This window comes from Eriocheir sinensis, chromosome 32 (assembly GCF_024679095.1).
Source record: "Eriocheir sinensis breed Jianghai 21 chromosome 32, ASM2467909v1, whole genome shotgun sequence".
NCBI lineage: Eukaryota > Metazoa > Arthropoda > Malacostraca > Decapoda > Varunidae > Eriocheir > Eriocheir sinensis.
The window spans coordinates 5,314,717-5,336,050 of record NC_066540.1 but is presented as its reverse complement, the minus strand read 5'-3'; the positions used below and the strand labels follow the sequence as shown (position 1 = coordinate 5,336,050).

At 41.3% G+C, this 21,334-nt stretch overlaps 1 protein-coding gene across 8 annotated transcripts in view; it reads left to right on the top strand.

The window, feature by feature from the left end:
* The window catches only part of LOC127006081 (seipin-like), a 165,374-nt gene that overhangs the window by 83,101 nt on the left and 60,939 nt on the right, over positions 1-21,334 (top strand). For 7 of the 8 annotated variants that reach the window (XM_050875582.1, XM_050875586.1, XM_050875585.1 and 4 more), the window contains one exon: positions 7,163-7,335. In XM_050875582.1, the coding sequence (XP_050731539.1) occupies positions 7,163-7,335 (173 nt within the window). The remainder of the gene's footprint in view (positions 1-7,162; positions 7,336-21,334) is intronic. The other variant, XM_050875581.1, reaches the window with a different exon arrangement.

The window sequence follows — 21,334 nt, the reverse complement described above, 5'->3', positions numbered from 1 at the left end:
GTATGCCTCCATTTCAGAGACAATCACCTCTGTGATGCGCTGAGCACACACAGAGGGGTCTCTATCCTGGAAGCAATAATCATTCCACGGGAAATCGGAAAAGTACATCCTCAGGTCGTCCCACCGAGCTGAAGCAAAATGCCAGAAGCATCGCCTCTTCGGTGGGTCCAGAGGGTGTACAGGGCGATAGGACAGGATGCAGAAATAAGATTGTGATCGGAGGAGCCCAACGGAGAGAACAGTTTGACAGAATAAACAGAAGGGTTTGAGGTAAGGAAGAGGTCTAGAATGTTGGGCGATCTCCAAGACGGTCGGGAATACGTGTAGGGTGCTGGACCAACTGCTCTAGGTCGTTGAGGATAGCAAAGTTGTAGGCTTGTTCACCAGGATGGTCAGTGAAAGAGGATGAAAGCCAAAGCTGGTGGTGAACATTGAAATCTCCTAGGATGGAGATTTCAGCGAAGAGAGTGGGTCAAGATGTGCTCCACTTTAGAATTCAAATAGTCAAAGAATTTTACATAGTTGGTAGAGTTAGGTGAGAGATAAACAGCACAGATGTATTTAGTAATAGAATGACAGTGAAGTCTTAGCCAGATGGTGGAGAATTCAGAAGAGTCAAGGTCGTGGGCACGAGAGCAAGTGATGTCGTTTCTTGCGTGGCGCAACATCCAGCTTTGGATTGAAATTTAGGATAGAGATAGTAGGAGGAACAGAGTAGAGATTGCTGTCAGTAGCCTCAGAAACCTGTGTTTGATGAGGAAGAGAAGGTGAGGTTTAGAGGAGGAGATGATGTTCCACAGAATGAAAATTAGAGCGAAGGCATGAATGTTGCAGAAATTGAGAAGAAAGAGGTTCGAGGAGTTATCAAGACACCTCTCGGGTCGGCAACCAGAAGGAGTCCTCCTGGGGAATTTGTGGTCCCCCAGTCGGGGACTCCGAGGCTTGTGTATGTGCGCCATTTTGAAATTTTAATTTTGGGAAAAGGTGTATATGTTGTGTGAATGCAGTGTGGTGTGGATAGAGAGAGGATCTGTCTTTAGAGAGCATGCTGAACTACTCTCCGGTGTTGGTGAGACAATAGGGAAACGGTTAGTGAGGACATGGGAAGGGTCTTTGGAGGGCTTCAGCTCCCTTCTCACCTCCCATATATACCTCACCGGGAGTGGCTTGCGCCCGCTCGGTAGGTGTCTTCCTACCTACTCCAGCCATGCAGTGTGGCATGGCGTGGATGAGTGTTATGTTGTATACTGTGACTGGACGGTGTGTGGTGTGGCTCGGTGTGATGTAAGGTGTGGTGTGACTGGATCTGATGTGTGGTGTGGTGTGGCTGGGTGTGATATGTGGTGTGGCTGGGTACAGTGTGAGGTGTGGTGTGGTTGGGTGTGATATGTGGTGTGGCTGGGTACAGTGTGAGGTGTGGTGTGGTTGAGTGTGATGTGTGGTGTGGTGTGATGTGTGATGAGATGTGGCTGGGTGTGATGTGTGAGGTGGTATGGAAAGGTGTGATGTGAGGTGTGGTGTAGTTGGGTGTAGTGTGAGGTATGTATTTGAAAGTGTGTATGCTGTGGCTTAGTATGGTGTGAAGTGTAGTGTGATGGGTATGATGTGTAGTGTGGTGTGAGTGAGTGTGGTATGTATGATGTGGTTGGGTATGATGTTTGTTGTGTGGCTGGGTGTGGAGTGAGGTGTAATGCATCATGTGGGGTGACTGGGTGTGGTGTGTGATGTGGTGTGGCTGTGTGTGATGTATTATTATATGGTGTGGCTGGGCATTGTATGTGTGTGGTGTGGCTGGGTGTGGTGTGTAGTATGATATGATTTGGTTTTGTGTGATGTGTGGTGTAGTGTGGCTTGGTGTGATATTTGATGGTGTGGCTGAGTGTGGTGTAAGATATGGTGTGTAGTGTGGTATTGCTGGTTGCAATGCCTGGTGTGGTGTGAGATGTGGTGTCAATTGATGTGATGTGTGGTGTGGTGTGGCTGAATGTGATGTGTCATGTGGTGTGGTTGGGTGTGGTGTGAGGTATAGTGTGGCTAGATGTGAAGTGTGATGTGACTGAGTGTATGTGTGGTGTGGTGTGCATGAGTCATTCTATCCCTCTCTCTGTACCTTTATCTCCAGTTTTCTTTCCGTCCGTTCTATCTCTACAGTGGTTGATGGTCACTGTTCTTCCCCCAAACCTATCAACACTGGTGTCCCACAGGGCTCTGTTCTCCCACTCTCTTCCTGTTATTCATCAATGATCTTCTTTCCACAACAAACTGTCCTATCCACTCGTATGCTGATGACTCCACTCTGCATTATTCAACTTCTTTCAACAGAAAACCCTCACAACAGGAAGTGCAAGAATCCAGACTGGAGGCTGCAGAATGCTTAACTGCAGACCTTGCTATCATTTCTGATTGGGCCGGGAGGAACCTCGTGTCCTTCGACACCTCAAAAACTCAATTTCTCCACCTATCAACTTGACATAATCTTCCAAACACCTATCCGCTATTCTTTGATAACTCTCAGCTGTCATCTTCTTCAACACTAAACATCCTCGGTCTATCCTTAACTCAAAATTTCAACTGGAAACTTCACATCTCTTCTCTTACTAAATCAACTTCCTTGAGGTTGGGTGTTCTGCATCGTCTCCTCCAGTTCTTTTCCCACGCACAGATGCTGTCCATATATAGGGGCCTTGTCCTCCCTTGTATGGAGTATGCATTTCACGTGTTGTGGGGCTTCACTCACACAGCTCTCTGGACAGAGTAGTGTCCAAGGCTCTTCGTCTCATCAACTCCCCTCCTCTTACTGACAGTCTTTTAACTCTTAAATTCTGCCACTGCGTTGCCTCTCTTTCTATCTTCTATCAATATTTTCATGCTGACTGCTCTCCTGAACTTCCTAACTGCATGCCTCCCCTTCTCCTGGGGCCCTGCTGCACTCGACTTTCTATTCCAGCTCGTCCCTATACTACTGTTCAAAACCCTTATGCAAGAGTTAACCAGCATCTTCACTCATCCTATGTAATCACTTTACTATTATTTTAATATTCTAATTGAATTCCTAGATCCCCTAAACATGGGGTTATACATCAAAATTACCCATCTTGGATGAATTTTTAAGGAATAATGGGCATTTTTATGATTTGGAGGCTACTCGACGCCATCTTGAAAATTAGCCCTTTCTCTTGGTCAGACTGTGGTAGACTTTTATGTTATTAAGCACACTTGATGCTACAATAAACAGTTGAGAAACTTTTGTAGCAATTTTTTAGGGTAAGATGGTTTTTTTTCGTAAATGCAGCCGCCTATAAGACTACCGACATGCTGTCCTTGTGATTGACTATCAACCTGGACTCCAGCAGAACTATCTAAAGAGGATCAAGGGAAGCCCAATGTATGTTTTTTTTGGGGGGGAAGGGGCAGCATGAGCTAATCAAGAGGGTGCACTTTAAAACACTTCCCTTCACCACTAATTGGCTGGGATAAACCACCAGCTCCATCAAAAAAGCTTACTGGCACTAAAAGCCAAACAAAAAAGATAAATAAAAGATCCCACTAGAGTGTAAAAATGGAGGCATATGCTACAGCTGCGTGTGGCCTCAGTGCTCATCTTTGTTACCTTAACCCTTGAACCTGTGGTGGAAAGAACCCATTGCCCCAGGAGAGGGTCAGCATGACATCTGGGTTACCACAGTTTACCTTCCCCATGTTTCCCCAGGTATCTCTTTATCAACTAGCTTGAAAGGGAAGATGAGCAGCTGGGTGGGCTGCATGCTGACTGCTCAGAGTGGGATTCGAATCCGGGTCCGTGGAGTTGTAGCTAGGCAAGCTAACCACTTGACCATGGAGGTGAATAAAAAATGATTCAAGGGATGAGAAACTTGCTATATGACAACAGACTTAAGCATCTAATGCAGCCTGTGTCAACAAAATGAGAAAACAATTACAACAACCAAATGAACTGCAGTTGCTAACCCATGGTTGCACTGCACACATTCTAAATGTTTTAGCTCATGATTTGGAAAAAACAAAACAAAAAAAAAAAACATGGGATTTAAGTTGCAAAATACTTTTGAAACCATCACTCTGCCTCAGTATGATACTGTCAGAAAGGCAGTCAATGTCTTGTTCTGCCCAAGGACACTAGTAGACAAATCATATGTAGCTGATTGAAGGTATATATATATATATATATATATATATATATATATATATATATATATATATATATATATATATATATATATATATATATATATATATATATATATATATATATATATATATATATATATATATATATATATATATATATATATATATATATATATATATATATATATATATATATATATATATATATATATATATATATATATATATATATATATATATATATATATACACATACATACATATATATAATATATATATATATATATATATATATATATATATATATATATATATATATATATATATATATATCAGAGCTGGGATTCTGTAGAAAAAATCTACCACCGGTATCGGTAGTCGGTAGCGAGCCGCGTCCAATCGGTATCGGTAGATCGGTAGATTTTTCAGAAATCTACCGATCGGTATAGATTCGGTATCGGTAGATTAAAAAACTCTATAATTATATAATAAAAAAATGCTTTTAAAGGCCCATAACACACTTTTTAAGTTATTTCTCTCTTATTTCGGTTAACTTAAGAATAGAAGTAAATTAGAGTCTTTTAATACCTTTTTTAAGTTCAAAAATACATAACTTATTTAATAAATGAATTTCTCCCTCAAAAAATAAACATCAAACTGAAAAAAAGTTAAATTTAAACAAACTAGACAATACAGCATTATTTATTAACTTTCACAAAATAAATTTCTTCCCAACACAAAAAAAAATTACAACTGAAGCAGTCTTGAGCCTCCTACTCCTACTCCTACTCCTACTCACTCAACACACAGCATATCCTAACCTCTGGTTCGTAACAATATGATTAAATAGTTCACTGACTTGATCAAAACTTTTTTAATGTAAAATAAAGTTTAAAAAAGGAAAATCACTTGAAAAGTTAAAAGCACAAAACGATTAAGTGCTGCTGCCGCGGCGGGTGGACTTAAAAACACTGCCACTTAAAACACTAGGCGATGAGGCTGAGCACGTTGTCGAGAGCGTAGGAGCTAGAGCGTAGGTGTAGGCTACTCGCGTCGGCAGGCCAAACAAGAGTGGGGCTCCCGCCAAAACTTTTGGCGGGAGCGAGAATCTGCTAGGTCGTGGCTGCCTCTGATTGGCTGAGAACGCCCAGAACGGCCGGTGATTGGCTAAGCGTGATGACGTCAAAGTAATACCTGGAATTTCCTGCTAACTGCTTCCCATAGATGCGCTCGAACGTGTTGAAACTTGTTCTTTTCATTTTGCCGGGGTCGTCTTCTCTTAAGTCTTAACAAAAAAGTCCCGCGCTCGCTTTTTCAATCTACCGATACCGATTGACTGCCAATCATGCGATCGGTAGCGGTATTCGGTAGTTTCTTCAAAATACCGAATGATCGGTATCGGTAGCAGTAATCTACCGCCGGTAGTACCGATCCCAAATGTCAATCGGTAGTCCCAGCTCTGATATATATATATATATATATATATATATATATATATATATATATATATATATATATATATATATATCTGTATATATATATATATATATATATATATATATATATATATATAAATATATATATATATATATATATATATATATATATATATATATATATATATATATATATATATATATATATATATATATATATATATATATATATATATATATATATATATAATATATATATATATATATATATATATATATATATATATATATATATATATATATATATATATATATATGTATATATATATATATATATATATATATATATATATATATATATATATATATATATATCATGAAAATTAGCAAGTTGACAGGGAAAATATTGATATCAAAGTTTGAGTGTTTTCTGTGTTTATTTTTTTCCTTTTATATTGTTGTCTTGCAAAGATATCAAGATTTAAATAATTTTTTAAATGACATTTAAAAAAATAATCATATAATTTATATCGATTTCAGTCAATGATTTTTTTAAATCATTTGATTTAAATTTTTATTTTAATCAAACAACTCTGTACCCAGCACTAATGAGGCCTCATCTTGATTGTGAAGTCCAGTTCTGGTCATCCTACTATAGAATGGATATCAAGATGTTAGAATCTGTCTAGAGGAGGATGAGAAAAATGATTCAAGGGCTGAGAAACTTGCTATATGAAGATTGACTGAAGCATTTAAATCTGCATTCTCTAGAAAGGCAGAGGTTATGAGGAAACTTGATCAAAGTTTATAAATGGATGAAGGGCTTTAATAAGGGGGATGGTAATAGGTTTTAGGTTGTAAAAGAGCCAGGAAAACACATAGCAATGGTTTTAAGTTAGATACATTCAGATTCAACAAAGGAATTGGTTTAGTAAATGGATGAGTAGAACAGGCTTGGCAGTCATGTTGCGAGTGCCAATACCATAGATACATTCAAGAAGAGGTTGGATAAATTCATGGATAGTGAGGTAAGGTGGGGTTAGACTAACAGGAACTGCCCAGTGCCTTGTATAGGCCAAGCAGCCTCTTACAGACTCCTTACGTTATGTTTTTATGGTCATAATAGTGATGGATGAGTGGAACAGGCTTGACAGCCACATGTGGGTACAGGTTGTGAATGGATGCTATAGTTGTGTGTTGCATCGGCTCTCATCTATGACACCTCAGCCCTTAAAATCTGTGGTGGGCAAGAACCCAGTACCCCAGGATACAGGGCAGGTGTAAAATCTGGGTTGCCACAGTTTTCCTAAGGGAGCCATTCATTGACTAGCATGAAAGGAGAGGATGAATAGCTGGGTGGGCTGGGTGCCAACTGCCTAGTCCAGGATCAAACCTGAATTTGCAGATTTATAGCTAGGCAAATGGTGAGTGCCAATATGATAGATACCTTGAAGAAAAGGTTAGATGAATTCATGCACAGAGAGGTTAGGTGGTGTAAGGTTTACTGGAGCTGCCCCGTGTAAGCTGCCTGGTCTCTTGCAGACTTGTTATGTTCTTACATGAAAATTAATTCCTGGCAGGTCCTGCGGCAGTGAACCAGGCATGTGCAGCAACCCAAGTGCCATCATCCCAGTGCTAGACCCAGTTCGTGGCTCCCTGCTTGTGCGGGGTCAAAAGTACCGCGTTGTAGTGGACGTGGATATGCCTGAGTCACCTGTCAACAAGCAATTAGGTAATGCATCTCTCAGACCAGGTGTGTGAGTGTGTGGGAGCAGTACCAGTGTGCCACGTCAACTCTTATCCTCCAATTGATCTATCAGTTCCTCTTCCCTGACTGCCTTGAGCCTTTGAAAATTTGTTGCATTGTTGTTACCCTTGCTATCTTTTATTTTTATATTCATATATTCATGTTAATTGCTCTTTTAAACTCTTGAATTGCTTGCTTCTATCCCTCCATGTTACCATCTTTCCCACAGCTTTACTGCACAGTTCATTTTGTATAGTTACGTACATGCAGTCATCAAAGTTCCACACCCATACGGGGAAATTAAAACAATGATTACACATTTGGCACTATGTTACGCTGACTGATGTGCATGTACTTTCTTGGCCAGCCCACCACCGACTATAATCCTGCAATTGCCAAACTTGTTTGGTAAATCCCCGCACATACTGGAAAGGCAAAAAAGTTTGTTGAAGCCATAATTTGTTATATTAAGGTCCATAAAAGCAAGGAAAACATCTAACTCAAGGATGTATAATACTTGGCAAAACAGGTAGTCCTTGAGTTACAACATGCAACTTATGAGCACTCACACTTACAACCAGGCCAATAATATTAGCAATACTTGGTTAAGTAATGAGTTGACACTTAAAATATCTTGCCATGGGTAGAACTGCATTCTGTTGACACAGTGCCCCCATTCCTCCCCCACCCACACCCACACCCTGCTGCTGTCCTCACACACTGGCTCCACCCCAGTCAGGGTGAGGTAAGGCAGGAGGGGGGAAGGGTGGGTGGACTGGCCCAGTCCACCCAAGCTTCTCCCTCAACTGCCTTTGTGACTCCAGGTGTAAGTACACTACTCACACTGTAGTTGCTAGGCACTACTCTACCAATTTTTAGGTCTACAGTCTGCTGTACAAGCTTACCCCTGGATCTAGCAGATGCCAGTCGGCTAGGTATGAGCCAATCAAGGGTGGGGTAAGTCTACCTTTTTATTTCCACCGTTTACAAGTTTCAGCTTGGTGGAGTGTTTGGCTAATTCTGCCATCTTAGCAAAACTTGACAGCTCAATTTTGTAACATTGCACAATGTTTCATGGCTAAAGGGTGAACTAACCGCAGGACTAGGGTGAGACAAGTGCATGAGGGCAGGCAGGCTAACGGGGAAGGGTAGTGGGCGAGTCGTGCCACTCTATCCTTGGCAGGACATTTGAATGATATTTTATTTTATTTTTAATATAAATTTCAACTTACAACCAATTCGACTTATGACCTGCCTGTCAGAACTGAACCTCGTCATAAGAGGACTACGTACCTGTATTTTCTGGATTATCTTTGCCACTGGAGACTCAAGTTTATCTGGTGATACTTGGCTAGAGCATAGATGTGCTAGAAACTATTGAAGACTCTTTGTTGCCAATTAAAATATCAATGATATATTAAAGTACAGGTAGTTCTTGAGTTGCATCATATGTTACTTCTGCCCACTCGCACTTATGGCCAGGCCTGCAATATTAATGACACGTGGTCCTCGACTTACGGTGAAGTTCCATTCCTATGACATGTCATATCATGATTTTGTATGTAAGCTGAAACACACCTTTTGTTAGAAGGAACTGTCACTTCCATTGTGATGGCTTTCCTTTTCCTCGAAGCGCTTTCTCAAAGAGTCTGCCTTACATTTGGGAGACATAATGAAGGCCAAAATCAATGAAAAAAGAACAAACCAAACCAAAATGGTGTAAAGTGTGAAATGAGCTTGCCTCCTTCCTCGGTCAAGTGCCGTGTGATGATGTATTCTTCTGCCACGGCTGCAAACTACTATGAAATTCAGACCCAATGTTACACTGTTTTTTGTTAACAACTTTTTAACAAGGCGTCGGATGAAGATGACATTTTGCCAGGGTATGTTTTACGCACCTATCTAATTATCGCCAATATGCTTTAGTACCAAATGTCGATCATTCAGGCAATCATAGGTGGAAAATAAGCAGGCGATTCCACAGCCGCTACACTCACCGTGATGAGTTCAGTGGTGGAATACGTGACGCGGACTCTAACGTCATGAGACTCCGCCCACCGTGACAGATGATTGGCTATTCATAACCAGACTCTACCTCTGCCAACAATGACATCATTGTTAGCATTATTTGCTGTAATTTTTATCACAATTGACACAATTTAATTGACATTATACAGTTTTTTTCACTAGGCATGAGTTGTTAGATTTAGGCTGGGTGTAGGTGCCAACTCTTATACAGCTAACTCTCGATTTACGTGAGTTTGGTTTACGTGTTTTTTAAATAACGCGGGGTCCAAAATCCAAATAAATTTTTAATTTACACGTTTTTTTTCACTTATACGCGATATTTTATGGAGTGGCCACCAGATGTCTCATGTAACTGGACTCACACGGCGCTGCGGCCACACAGCTGAGCTCAGTTCTTCCCACGCGCCACTTGAACAACAATACAGTACCCACCCTGCCACGCAACTCAACAACAACAACACCCTCGCTGCTGTGCTACCATGAGGGGAAGGGCAGCCAGAGGAGGAACCACGAGAGGGAGAGGAGTCAGAGTGATACAATAGGCAATAAAGGTACAAACCTACCTCTTGTTTGATTTACATTGTTTTTGATTTATGCGACCTCTTCAAGGACACAATACTCGCGTAAATCAAGAGTTACCTGCACCATGAAACACCCAAACCTTCGTATTAGAAACCTTTGTTTCCTCCATAAAACCCATATTAAATGATGTTGCCACTGGTACATATTGCCTGCAGCGGTGCATAGGAGAAACTTTTTTTATGTGGCCGGGGTACACATTTCGGACCGGTGGTAGAGAAGAGGTTAACTAGGAACGCGTTGATAAAGTCCCTTAAATTATCATTCATCAAAATATGAGAGAAAAAACTGGTAGGGGAGGTTGTGGAGATGGATGTTATGGCGTAATCCTCACCCACAATAGGCTCTATGATCTGGCTACCTATTTAAGCTTTACAAGTCCTGCCATGGGTCTTTTCACTTATAAACAGAGTGACAAGCTGAAGCACAAAATCAGTCGCACAAAAACTGCAGAACATGCTTGTCAGTCTTGACAACAGTGAACCCTCGGGTATGATACGAATACCAAGTCACCAAGTTCACGTTGTAGCCTCTAAAAACACATCTTGGTGGGCGGAGCCTCATGACGTGTTTTACGTCATGGAATGACTGAACTCTTAACTGTAAATTGAGACAGCTCTGGCTTCCGCATGCTTATTTTACTCCAATAAGTACCTTAATCATCAAACATAGGTACTAAAGCATACTGTCAAAAATTAAGTTGGGGTGTAAAACATATTTTGACAAACTATCGTCTTTATCCGACACTGGTAAAAAGTTAATGCCAAAAAACAGTGAACAGTTGCTCTGAATCCCATAGCAGTTTACACGTGAAGTTCGTAATTACGACACAAATGTCGTAACCAATGAGGTTTATCCGAGGTGAATTTTTGCCTATGTGTAGAGCCCCCTTGTTTTTGGGTATTGGAAAGAGAGCAACACAGCTACCTTCTGACTGGGAGGGTAGCCTACCTCATCCTCACCTTCACGTGGTGCACACCATTAGTATACCCTGCGGGGTTGAACCTTTTAGCCCTGATGAGGAGCAAGTCTCCATGATACCACATCGGACTGGCCACTCATTGGTGGCCTCTAATACTTTTATCAAAAGTTTTGAAGGCAGGAGCCATGGCCAAAAAGTGTGGCAGAAGAGAAGGGAGTGCATGAGTGCATGAGACTGATGTCTATTAATGTGAATGGATTAGGTGATGAGGAAAAGAGGAGAGTGATGATTGAAAATTTTGTGAATGGTAGAGTGGATGTGTTGGGAGTGATTGAAACGCATATTAGAGAAACTGGTGTGAGTGATGGTAGAGAGGGTATGTGGGAGGGTGTGCCTGGGGGGGTTGTATGGACGGGGATGGATGAAAAGTATAGAGGCAGGAGTAAGGAAGGATGTGCTAATGTAATGTCTGAAAGAGTGTGGAAAGGTGTGACTGACTATGTGTGGAAGGGATCAAGAATTGTGTGGGTGACAGGAAAAGTAGGTTTAGTAAAGTATGCATGGGTGTGTATTTATGCACCAGTAAATGTAAAAAGTAAAAAAGAACTGAGGGAAAGGGAAGCTTTTAGGGAGGAAGTGAATACATGTTGGAAGAGTTTTGAGAAAGAAAGAAAACTTATGATGGGAGATATGAATGCTAAAGTGGATGATGAATGTGTGATGGATGTGATGGGAAAATGGGGGATACCTGGGAAGAATGAAAATGGAGAGTGCCTGGTGGATGTCTGTGCTGAGAGGGGAATGTTCCTAGCAAACACTTTCTTTCAGCACAAGAATATCCACCGATACACATGGAGGAGGGGGGAAGATTATGAGCAGAAAGGATTGATTGATTATGTGGCAGTAGATGGAAGACTTAGCAAGGATATCTGTGATGCAAAGCTAGTAAGAGGAATGTTTGATGACTGACCATCTTGCAGTGCTGGCAAAATTAAGGCTGAAGTAAAAGTGGGTGTTTGAAAAGAAAGGTGAAGTAAAAAGGGAAATATTGAAGATAGAAAAGTTACAGGAAAAAAAAAAAGATGAGTATAACCATGAAATGGCATAGAGATAGAGTCTGGCACAAGTCTTTGCTTTCTAAACTCCCCTCTTTCGGATTCTATCCTTCTCTCTGTTCCTTTATCTCCAGTTTCCTTTCCAGCCATTCTATCTCTGCGGTGGTAGACAGTCACTGTTCTTTCCCTAAACCTATCAACAGTGGTGTTCCACAGGGCTCTGTCCTATCACCCACTCTCTTCCTGTTATTCATCAATGATATTCTTTCCATAACAAACTGTCCTGTCCACTCATACGCTGACGACTCCACTCTGCATTATTCAACTTTTTTCAAAAGAAGGCCATCGCAACAGGAATTACAAGACTCCAGACTAGAGGCTGCAGAACGCTTAACCGCAGGCCTTCCTATCATTTCTAATTGGGGTAAAAGGAACCTTGTGTCCTTCAATGCCTCAAAAAACCCGGTTTCTCCACCTATCAACTCGACACAATCTTCCAAACACCTATCCCCTATTCTTCGACAACACTCAGCTGTCACTTTCTTCAACACTAAATATCCTCGATCTATCCTTAGCTCAAAATCTCAACTGGAAACTTCACATCTCCTCTCTCACTAAATCAGGTTGCTTGAGGTTGGGCGTTCTGTATCGTCTCCGCCAGTTCTTCTCCCCCGCACAGATGCTTACCACATATAGGGGCCTTGTCCGCCCTCGTATGGAGTATGCATCTCACGTTTGGGGGTGCTCCACTCACACAGCTCTTCTGGACAAAATGGAGTCTTAGGCTTTTCGTCTCATCAGCTCTCCTCCTCTTACTGACAGCCTTCTACTTCTTAAATTCTGCCGCCATGTTGCATCTCTTTCTATCTTCTATCGATATTTTCATGCTGACTGCTCTTCTGAACTTGCTAACTGCATGCCTCCCCCCCTCCCACGGCCCCGCTACACACGACTTTCTACTCATTCTCATCCCTATGCTGTCCAAACCCCTTATGCAAGAGTTAACCAGCATCTCCATTCTTTCATCCCCTTCACTGGTAAACTCTGGAACAGTCTTCCTTCGTCTGTATTTCCTCCTGCCTATGACTTAACCTCTTTCAAGAAGAGTGTATCAAGACACCTCTCCATCCAAAATTAACCTCTCTTTTTGGCCACTTTATACCTACCACTACAGTACCCTCTCGAGTTTCGCGCTATCCGAGTTTCACGATCCTCGAGTTTAGCGCTTAGTCCTAAATTCTTACCATCACGAGTTTCGCGCATTACCGCCATGAGTTTTGCGGTGCTTTGACATGTACGGGTCACATCTACCTACCGTTGGCGTCATGCGTGCTGCCATAAAAGTCGGTGTCCAACCATTGGGGCTATGGGCAACCGCGGTTGCCCGTATGCCCAACTGGGAGCAAGTTGTTGGTTGTCCGTATGAATGGAAAATGGTTGTGAGTACAAGTGTGGGTACGTGGGTACCGAACGGCTGCATGTAAACAAACAGATGACAGCAGTGGCTGAGGAGTGAGGAGCAGTGGAAGATGGCCCACCAAGAGACTCGTAAAATGGACTGGCAGAGCTGCTTTGCTTACTACTTGATTAACAAGATAAGAGAACACCCCGTGCTGGGGAACCACAGTCCAAAAAACTTTTTTTCTCAAGTCTATGAAAATTGTAGATCTTCCGGTGTTGTTTTCCTCTTCTTCTTCTTTTGACCTGTAATGCATGGCAGCGACGGTGAAAAGTAACAGTGGAAAATAGCAAAAGGGCATAGAAAACCAAAATCAGGGAAAGAAAAGAACAGAAAAACACCTAAGTTCAGGGTGAAGTGTATTAGTGCGCACTGTGAAGTAAATAAGGGCCGCTTTCACAGTCACTGTTTGTTGTGATCGTTACCAATGGTGGCGATCGACGCTATAGTTTTCCACGTGAAACTGGCCTATGGGGTAGTGGTGGCTGCAGAGAAAGCGACAGGTGCTGAGAGTGTGTGGTGAGGTGTGGGGTGAGGTTAACCCCGCAGCCCCCACGAGGTGCCGTTGTAAAGGCAATACCTCTGACACCATCACATCACATCACTACCCATCGGCCAGTTTCACGTGGAAATATTAGAGCGGCGATCGCCGCCCTTGGTAACGATCAATACAAACAAAATGACCGTGAAAGCGGCCCTAAGTGCATGTTGTGAAGTATAAAAGTGTGGAGAAGGACCTAAGAAGTGATACAAAGCGTTACAGGTCAAAAGAAGGAAAAGGTCCACTACACTGGCTGGTGTTGCGAGAGATATCTCCATGATGAAATTAGTCATTCTGCTTTCCACCACGCATGTGCGCTGTGGGAATACACAGCATTAAAAGTGTTAATTTGCCTGGATTTGTTCTTTTTTGTCCGCTTGTGGTCTTTGTGAGCGCTGAGGGAAATATGGAAGCAGTAAGCAAGTTGAACCTCTCTGCGAGCTATTTTGCGGCGGCGGCAGCGGTTTACGTTCAATAGGCATTGAAAAGTCAATCATGATGTTAGTGATTTAATGATTTATAACAGAAAGAGTTAGCAGATTATACCATAACACACAGAAAACTACCAGAAGCTATAGGTTTGTCCAACTGTACCACGGGTGACCACGAGCAACCACCCTTACTTTAGCAGATGACACCACGTGGATCACAAGCGTGTATTCAGAACTGCCAGCCAATTGTAAGGCAGCCGCCTTCAACTCCGGCTTCAGAACAACCTGTTCTCACTTTCCATTTTCTGCGTATTACCAAAGTACGTATTTTGAGATAACAAGAGAGTAAAGTCAAAAAAATTGTGATAACAAGGGAGTCAAGTCGAAAAAAAAAAAGTAATTTTTTCCACGGGCTGGAACCAATAAGCGCTTTTTCATGTATTTCAATACCTCGAGTTTTGCGATCCTCGAGTTTAGCGCTACACCTTTGGAATGAAGTAAGCGCAAAACTCGAGAGGGTACTGTATATGAGAGCAACAGTTAGCAGGCTTTTTTTTCACATCTTTTTGTTGCCCTTGAGTTGCTCTGCTGTAAAAAAAAAAATTTATATATATATATATATATATATATATATATATATATATATATATATATATATATATATATATATATATATATATATATATATTTAAAAAGAGGCCTTAAGTGAAAAATGGGAAAGTGTAAACAATAGTACAGATATTGAAAAAGTTTTTGGAACATTTAAAGAAGTAATGTTAACTACAACAAAAAAAGTGTTAGGGATGAAAGTGGTGAGGGATGGAAAAAGAAAAGGAAATTCATGGTGGACAGAAGAGATAAGGAGGATAGTAAAAGAGAAAAGGGAACTTTTTAAGAAAATTCTAGAAAGAAATGTGGCTGAGCAAGTAAAAAGGGAAAGGAAAAAGAAATATAGAGAATGCAAAATGAAATTAAAATAAGCAATAAAAGAAAATAAGAAGAGAGTTGATGAATACTTTGGAAGGAGACTAAGTGAAAAATATAAAGGAAACAGAAAATCATATTGGAAAGAAGTAAAAAACGAAAGAAATGCAGAAAATATCTCCCCAAGTAAAATAAATTAAGTTATTGATGAGAATAGAAAGATGCTGAAAGATGGGGAAGCTGTGAAAGAGAGATGGAGAGAATATTTCAAAAACTTAATGAATTTTGAAGATGGAGGTCCAGCAGTTGTAACAGCCGTATTTTGAGTGTAGGTAGAGGAGTATATAAAGAAGAAAGTATAACATATGAAGAAGCAAATCAAGCAATAAAAAGATTAAAAAATGAAAAGGCTGCAGGAATCAATGGAATTACAGCAGAAATGTTGAAGTATGGAGGAGATGTAGTTACTAAATGGATGGTCAAGATATGTGAAGTGGCATGACTGGACAAAATCCATCATTGTCCCAGTTTACAAAGGGAAGGGCAGGAGAGGGGAGTGTGGGAGCTATAGAGGTATAAGTCTGCTGAGAATACCCAGAAAGGTATATGGAAAAGTCATAATAGAGGGTGTACAAAGACTTACAATAGAGAAAATCAGTGAAGAACAAGGAGGCTTCAGGAAGGGAGGGGGATGTGTGGATCAGGTATTTTCCTTCAGGATAGTAGTAGAAAAAATGTTAGCAAAAGGAAAAAATTATACGCTGCCTTCATGGATCTAGAAAAAGCTTATGACAGAGTTGATTGGCTGGCATTGTGGGACATTTTAAAGATATATGATGTGGGAGGAAAACTGCTTAATGCAATAAAGTCTTTCTATGAGGATGCATCCGCATGTGTCAAAATTAGTGGAGAAACAAGTGAACATTTTGAGATAAAAGTGGGCTTGAGGCAGGGGTGTGTCCATGGTTGTTCAGTATTTATATGGATGGTGTTATGAGAGAAATAAAGGGCAATGTTGGGGAAGTTGGAGTAAAAATGTACGCTGAGGGGAGGAAGTGGGTGCTGAATTCAATCTTATTTGTTGATGACACAGTGCTCATTACAGAAAATGAAAGTGACTTACAAAATTTGGTCAGTGTCTTTGACAGGGGTGTGGACTCTGAGTCGGAGTCGGTAGAGTCGGCTACTTTCAGCCAGAGTCGGGGTCGGCAAAAATACCTCTGATTCCGACTCCTTTACGTAATCATTTATCGTGTAATGTTGTTGTGAAGCTTTTTTTTATATATATATTTTTTTAGGTGCTGCCTATATCACCTGTAGGCTTTCTTGAGCGGCCTCTTTGGCGACCCCAGTCCGTTATTGCCGTGTGTATACGACGCCCAGGCTAGTTTTGCTGCTTTGTGGGGAATTCCCACAAATTTTGGGAGAAATCACCTTTTGTGGGAGCTCTTGAGGGCGGACATTTCTAGCAAGCATTACGGGTTAAGTTATTATGGCGGGAGTATTCATTTAACGTGGATTTTTTTTGTGTAAAAATGTTATATTTCCTTATATTTCGCCTGATTAAATAATTATGTCGATCATTCAGATAAATTACTAGATGATGTCGGAGAAAACATACCCAACGAGACATGAAACATCCTGTACTGAACATGTCTGATTCCTGAAGTACTCATACATGTCTCCACCCTCAAGTCTCAGCCTGATCGAGGCTACTCAGCTGTTGACAAGAAACGCTCATCTGATATAGACTGCGTCACTGACTGCCACTATTTTATTAATTTACATAGGTAAGATTCTGTGATTGTAGCAGTTAACTGATGAAAATAACACACACACACACACACACACACACACACACACACACTGCTGTTGAGACCAAGAAAACAGAACACACACACACACGCAAATGGGAAATGACATTCAATACAGAGAAGTGTAGTGTGATGGAGTTTGGTAAGAGCAGTAGACGAATATTGGGGAACTACTCTCTGAGTAATGAAAGAATCATGAAAAAAATGAAGAAAAAGATCTGGGAGTGATCATAACAGACAAGTTATCCTTTGGAAAACATATAGACCAGATAACTGGGGAAACATACAATCTTCTTTGAAACATAAAAGCAGCATTTACATATTTAGATGAAGAAATGGTGAAGAAACTAATAACATCGATGATACGTCCAAGACTGGAATATGCAGCATTAGTGTGGTCACCTAGATTGAAGAAAGAAATTAGAAAGTTGGAAAGAATACAAAGAGCAGCGACTAAATTACTGGAAACTCTGAGAGAACGTACTTATGAAGAAAGACTGGAGAAATTGGGACTAACAACACTGGAGAGAAGAAGAGAAAGAGGGGACCTAATAGCATTGTACAGGATACAAGAGGGATTGGAGAAATTGGACAGAAAAGATTGGGGTTCGATTCCCCGACCGGGTGAAAATAAGTTGGGTTTATCTTCTTTCACGTGTAGCCCCTGTTCACCTAGCAGTGAGTAGGTACGCGACATAAGGCGAGGAGTTGTGACCTTATCGCAGTGTGTTGTGTGTTGGGTGTCTCAGCCCTACCCAAAGTTTGGTCACTAAAATCTGAGCTCCTTCCGTAGGGGAACAGCTGGCTGTCTCGAGAGAGACCCGCAACAGACCACGAGGTGAATTACACACACACACACACACACACACACACACACACACACAGGCACACACACACACACACACACACACACACACACACACACACACCTAAAGGGAACAGGGTGTTGGAGATATTGATGGTGTGGATAAATATATACTGTTATCATTGTTATTATTATTATTATTATTATTATTATTATTATTATTATTATTATTATTATTATTATTATTATTATTAAAATTATTAATACAAATTAAAAAGGATAATGATAATAAAGGTTTCCCTTCAGGAATGTGGCCTCCTGCCAACTTGCCATCAGAACTGCCCTGCAGGCCATGAGGTCCCTGTTTTATTTAACCAGGTAGCAGTGACATGCCAAATTTGTGGTTTTACCGCATTCCAGTAACAGGCCAAAATTTTTGGCTTGACATAAACCCCCCAAAATAGAGGATGAACCAACTGATTACAAATGCGTTGATATCTGTTATATATATATATATATATATATATATATATATATATATATATATATATATATATATATATATATATATATATATATATATATATATATATATATATATATATATATATATGTGAGTGATGATTTTTCTCATTAATTCGCTTAGAGGAGCCTTAAGAAACATGGTCCCCGCAGCTACCAAGTTTAATAAATTCACATTCCCTCCTCAGGAATTCACCTGACAATCTGATAAGGGTTCAAGATTGTTACTAAAGCATTTGACTGATGAACTGAAAGCTAGGAGGCCCTCTAGGCAGCTAGACCCCACAAGGGGTCTCATGTAAGATGAGGGATGGGGCAACTGGGCATATTAATTTGGGGTAGCTGTTCACCTGTAAAAAATGAAAGAAATGTGTGACTCAAGTTTGTAAGTTTTCAATTTGGATATTTTTCAGAGCTAAAGTGGTGAAACCACAGGAGTAAAAATCACATTGGTGAAAGGCTGACTGTGCTGTCAAAATAAAGTTGGATTATTGAACTTCTATTTCGCTAATATTAAACATGGAATGGTTTCTACAAATTGGCAAACATGTCCTAATGAGATAGGATGATTCGTTCCCTTTCCTCAGAAGTGTGACATTCCTCTTCTTGAAGGGATCATGGGCCTGAGTGGAGGAAAAGATAACATATTATAAGGGATTAGTCAGAGAGAGAAAGAGAGAGAGAGAGAGAGAGGTAATTCATGGGATTAATGATTGAGCCAGTTTATGCATGGTCATGTTAACATTGCAGAGTGTGACTTGCTGATCCTTTGTGTATGTGTGTGTGTGTGTGTGTATAATTCACCTCTTGGTCTGCTGTGGGTCTCTTGAGACAGCCAGGCGTTCCCCTACAGAAGAGCACAGAGCCCATAGTACTGATCTTTGGGTAGGACTGAGACCACTCACACACAACACACTGCGACAACGAGGTCACAACTCCTTGCCTTATGTCGCATACCTACTCACTGCTGGGTGAACAGGGGCTACACGTGAAAGAAGATAAACCCAACTTATCTTCACCCGGCCGGGGAATCGAACCCCGGTCCTCTTGGTTGCGAGGCGGACGCTCTATCCACTGAGCTACTGGGCCGTGTGTGTGTGTGTGTGTGTGTGTGTGTGTGTGTGTGTGTGTGTGTTTACCTACGTATTTGTATTTACCTATTTGTAGTCTACTGGGCCCGAGTTAAGCTCTAATAGTCCCGTCTCCATATTTACATTCATCCAGTCTTTCCTTCATTTGTTGGACACTGCTTGCCTCCACCACCTCCTGTGTGTGTGTGTGTGTGTGTGTGTGTGTGTGTGTGTTTGCCTACAGTACCCTCTCGAGTTTCGCGCTATCCGAGTTTCACGATCCACGAGTTTCGCGGTTAGTCCTGAATTCTTACCATCCCGACTTTCGCTCATTATCACCCCGAGTTTCGCGCTGCTTTGACACGTACGGGTCACGTCTACTTAAAATCCTCCAAACATTGTGGCTATGTCAAGAGAGAGAGAGAGAGAGAGAGAGAGAGAGAGAGAGAACGGGTCGTTTTGAAGCCGCAGTTGAAGGCGGTTGCCTTACGATTGGCTGACAATCCTGAAAACACACTTGTGATTTGCTGGGAGTCCGATGACGTCATCGCCGACGCGCATCCTATCAGCGGCTTCACTGCCTTAAGGCGGTGTCACAATGGCCGTTTTCGTGCAACCGTTGGGGTTACGGGCAACGCCCGTACACCCAACCAGGAGCGAGTTCACGGTTATCCGTAAGCTGGTGTCACACAGGGCTTTTTTCTTCACACCGCGTTGGCGCCACCTAGGGCAACCAGCAACTTAAAATTTTCCTGGTGTGCGTCGCACACGGCCAAGGTCGGTTGCCCATATCCACATCCACAATGTAAACAAAGCACTTGCCCTGTATCAACATGGCATCGTCTGCTAAAGTAAGGGCTGTCGCGGCTTGTGCTGCCATTACCAAAAAGTGCTTTTTCATTGTTTTCAATACCCCGAGTATCGCGATCCTCGAGTTTAGCGCTATAGCTTCGCAACGAAGCAAGCGCGAAACTCAGGAGAATACTATATATATATATATATATATATATATATATATATATATATATATATATATATATATATATATATATATATATATATACATTAATCCCTCGCCATATCGCGGTTCACTTATCGCAGTCTCGCTGTATCGCGGATTTTTAAATTGTATCGTATCGTATCAGTAAAATAAGCTTTTTCTAGCCTAAAAAATGAAAATGATATAAATCAACATAAGTAGGAACACACCTAAACAAGCACATACATCACCCACCTATTTTTTTTTTATTTTTCCGCTGCAGCCTATTCCGCCGTTAGTCTTTTCCCTGGTTCACTCCTCCCCCACTTCCTCTCTTTCTTCGCCCTCTCTGTCCCCATATTTTTTTCCTTCCTTCTCATTTTTTTCTTCTTTTCCTTTCACCTCCCTCCCAGTTTTTCTCTTTTAAAATCTTTCCCTCCCACTCACACCTTTTCTCTCCCCCTCTTTCCTCACCTTTACCTGACCCTCCCTACCTCTCTTAATCTCTTTCCCTCCCACTCACACCCTTTCTCTCCCCCTCTTTCCTCACCTTTACCTGACCCTCCCTCCCTCTCTTTTAATCTCTTTCCCTCCCACTCACACCCTTTCTCTCCCCCTCTTTTCTCACCTTTACCTGACCCTCCCTACCCCTCTTTTAATCTCTTTCCCTCCCACTCACACCCTTTCTCTCCCCCTCTTTCCTCACCTTTACCTGACCCTCCCTACCTCTCTCTTTTAATCTCTTTCCCTCCCACTCACACCTTTTCTCTCCCCCTCTTTCCTCACCTTTACCTGACCATCCCTACCTCTCTTTTAATCTCTTTCCCTCCCACTCACACCTTTTCTCTCCCCCTCTTTCCTCACCTTTACCTGACC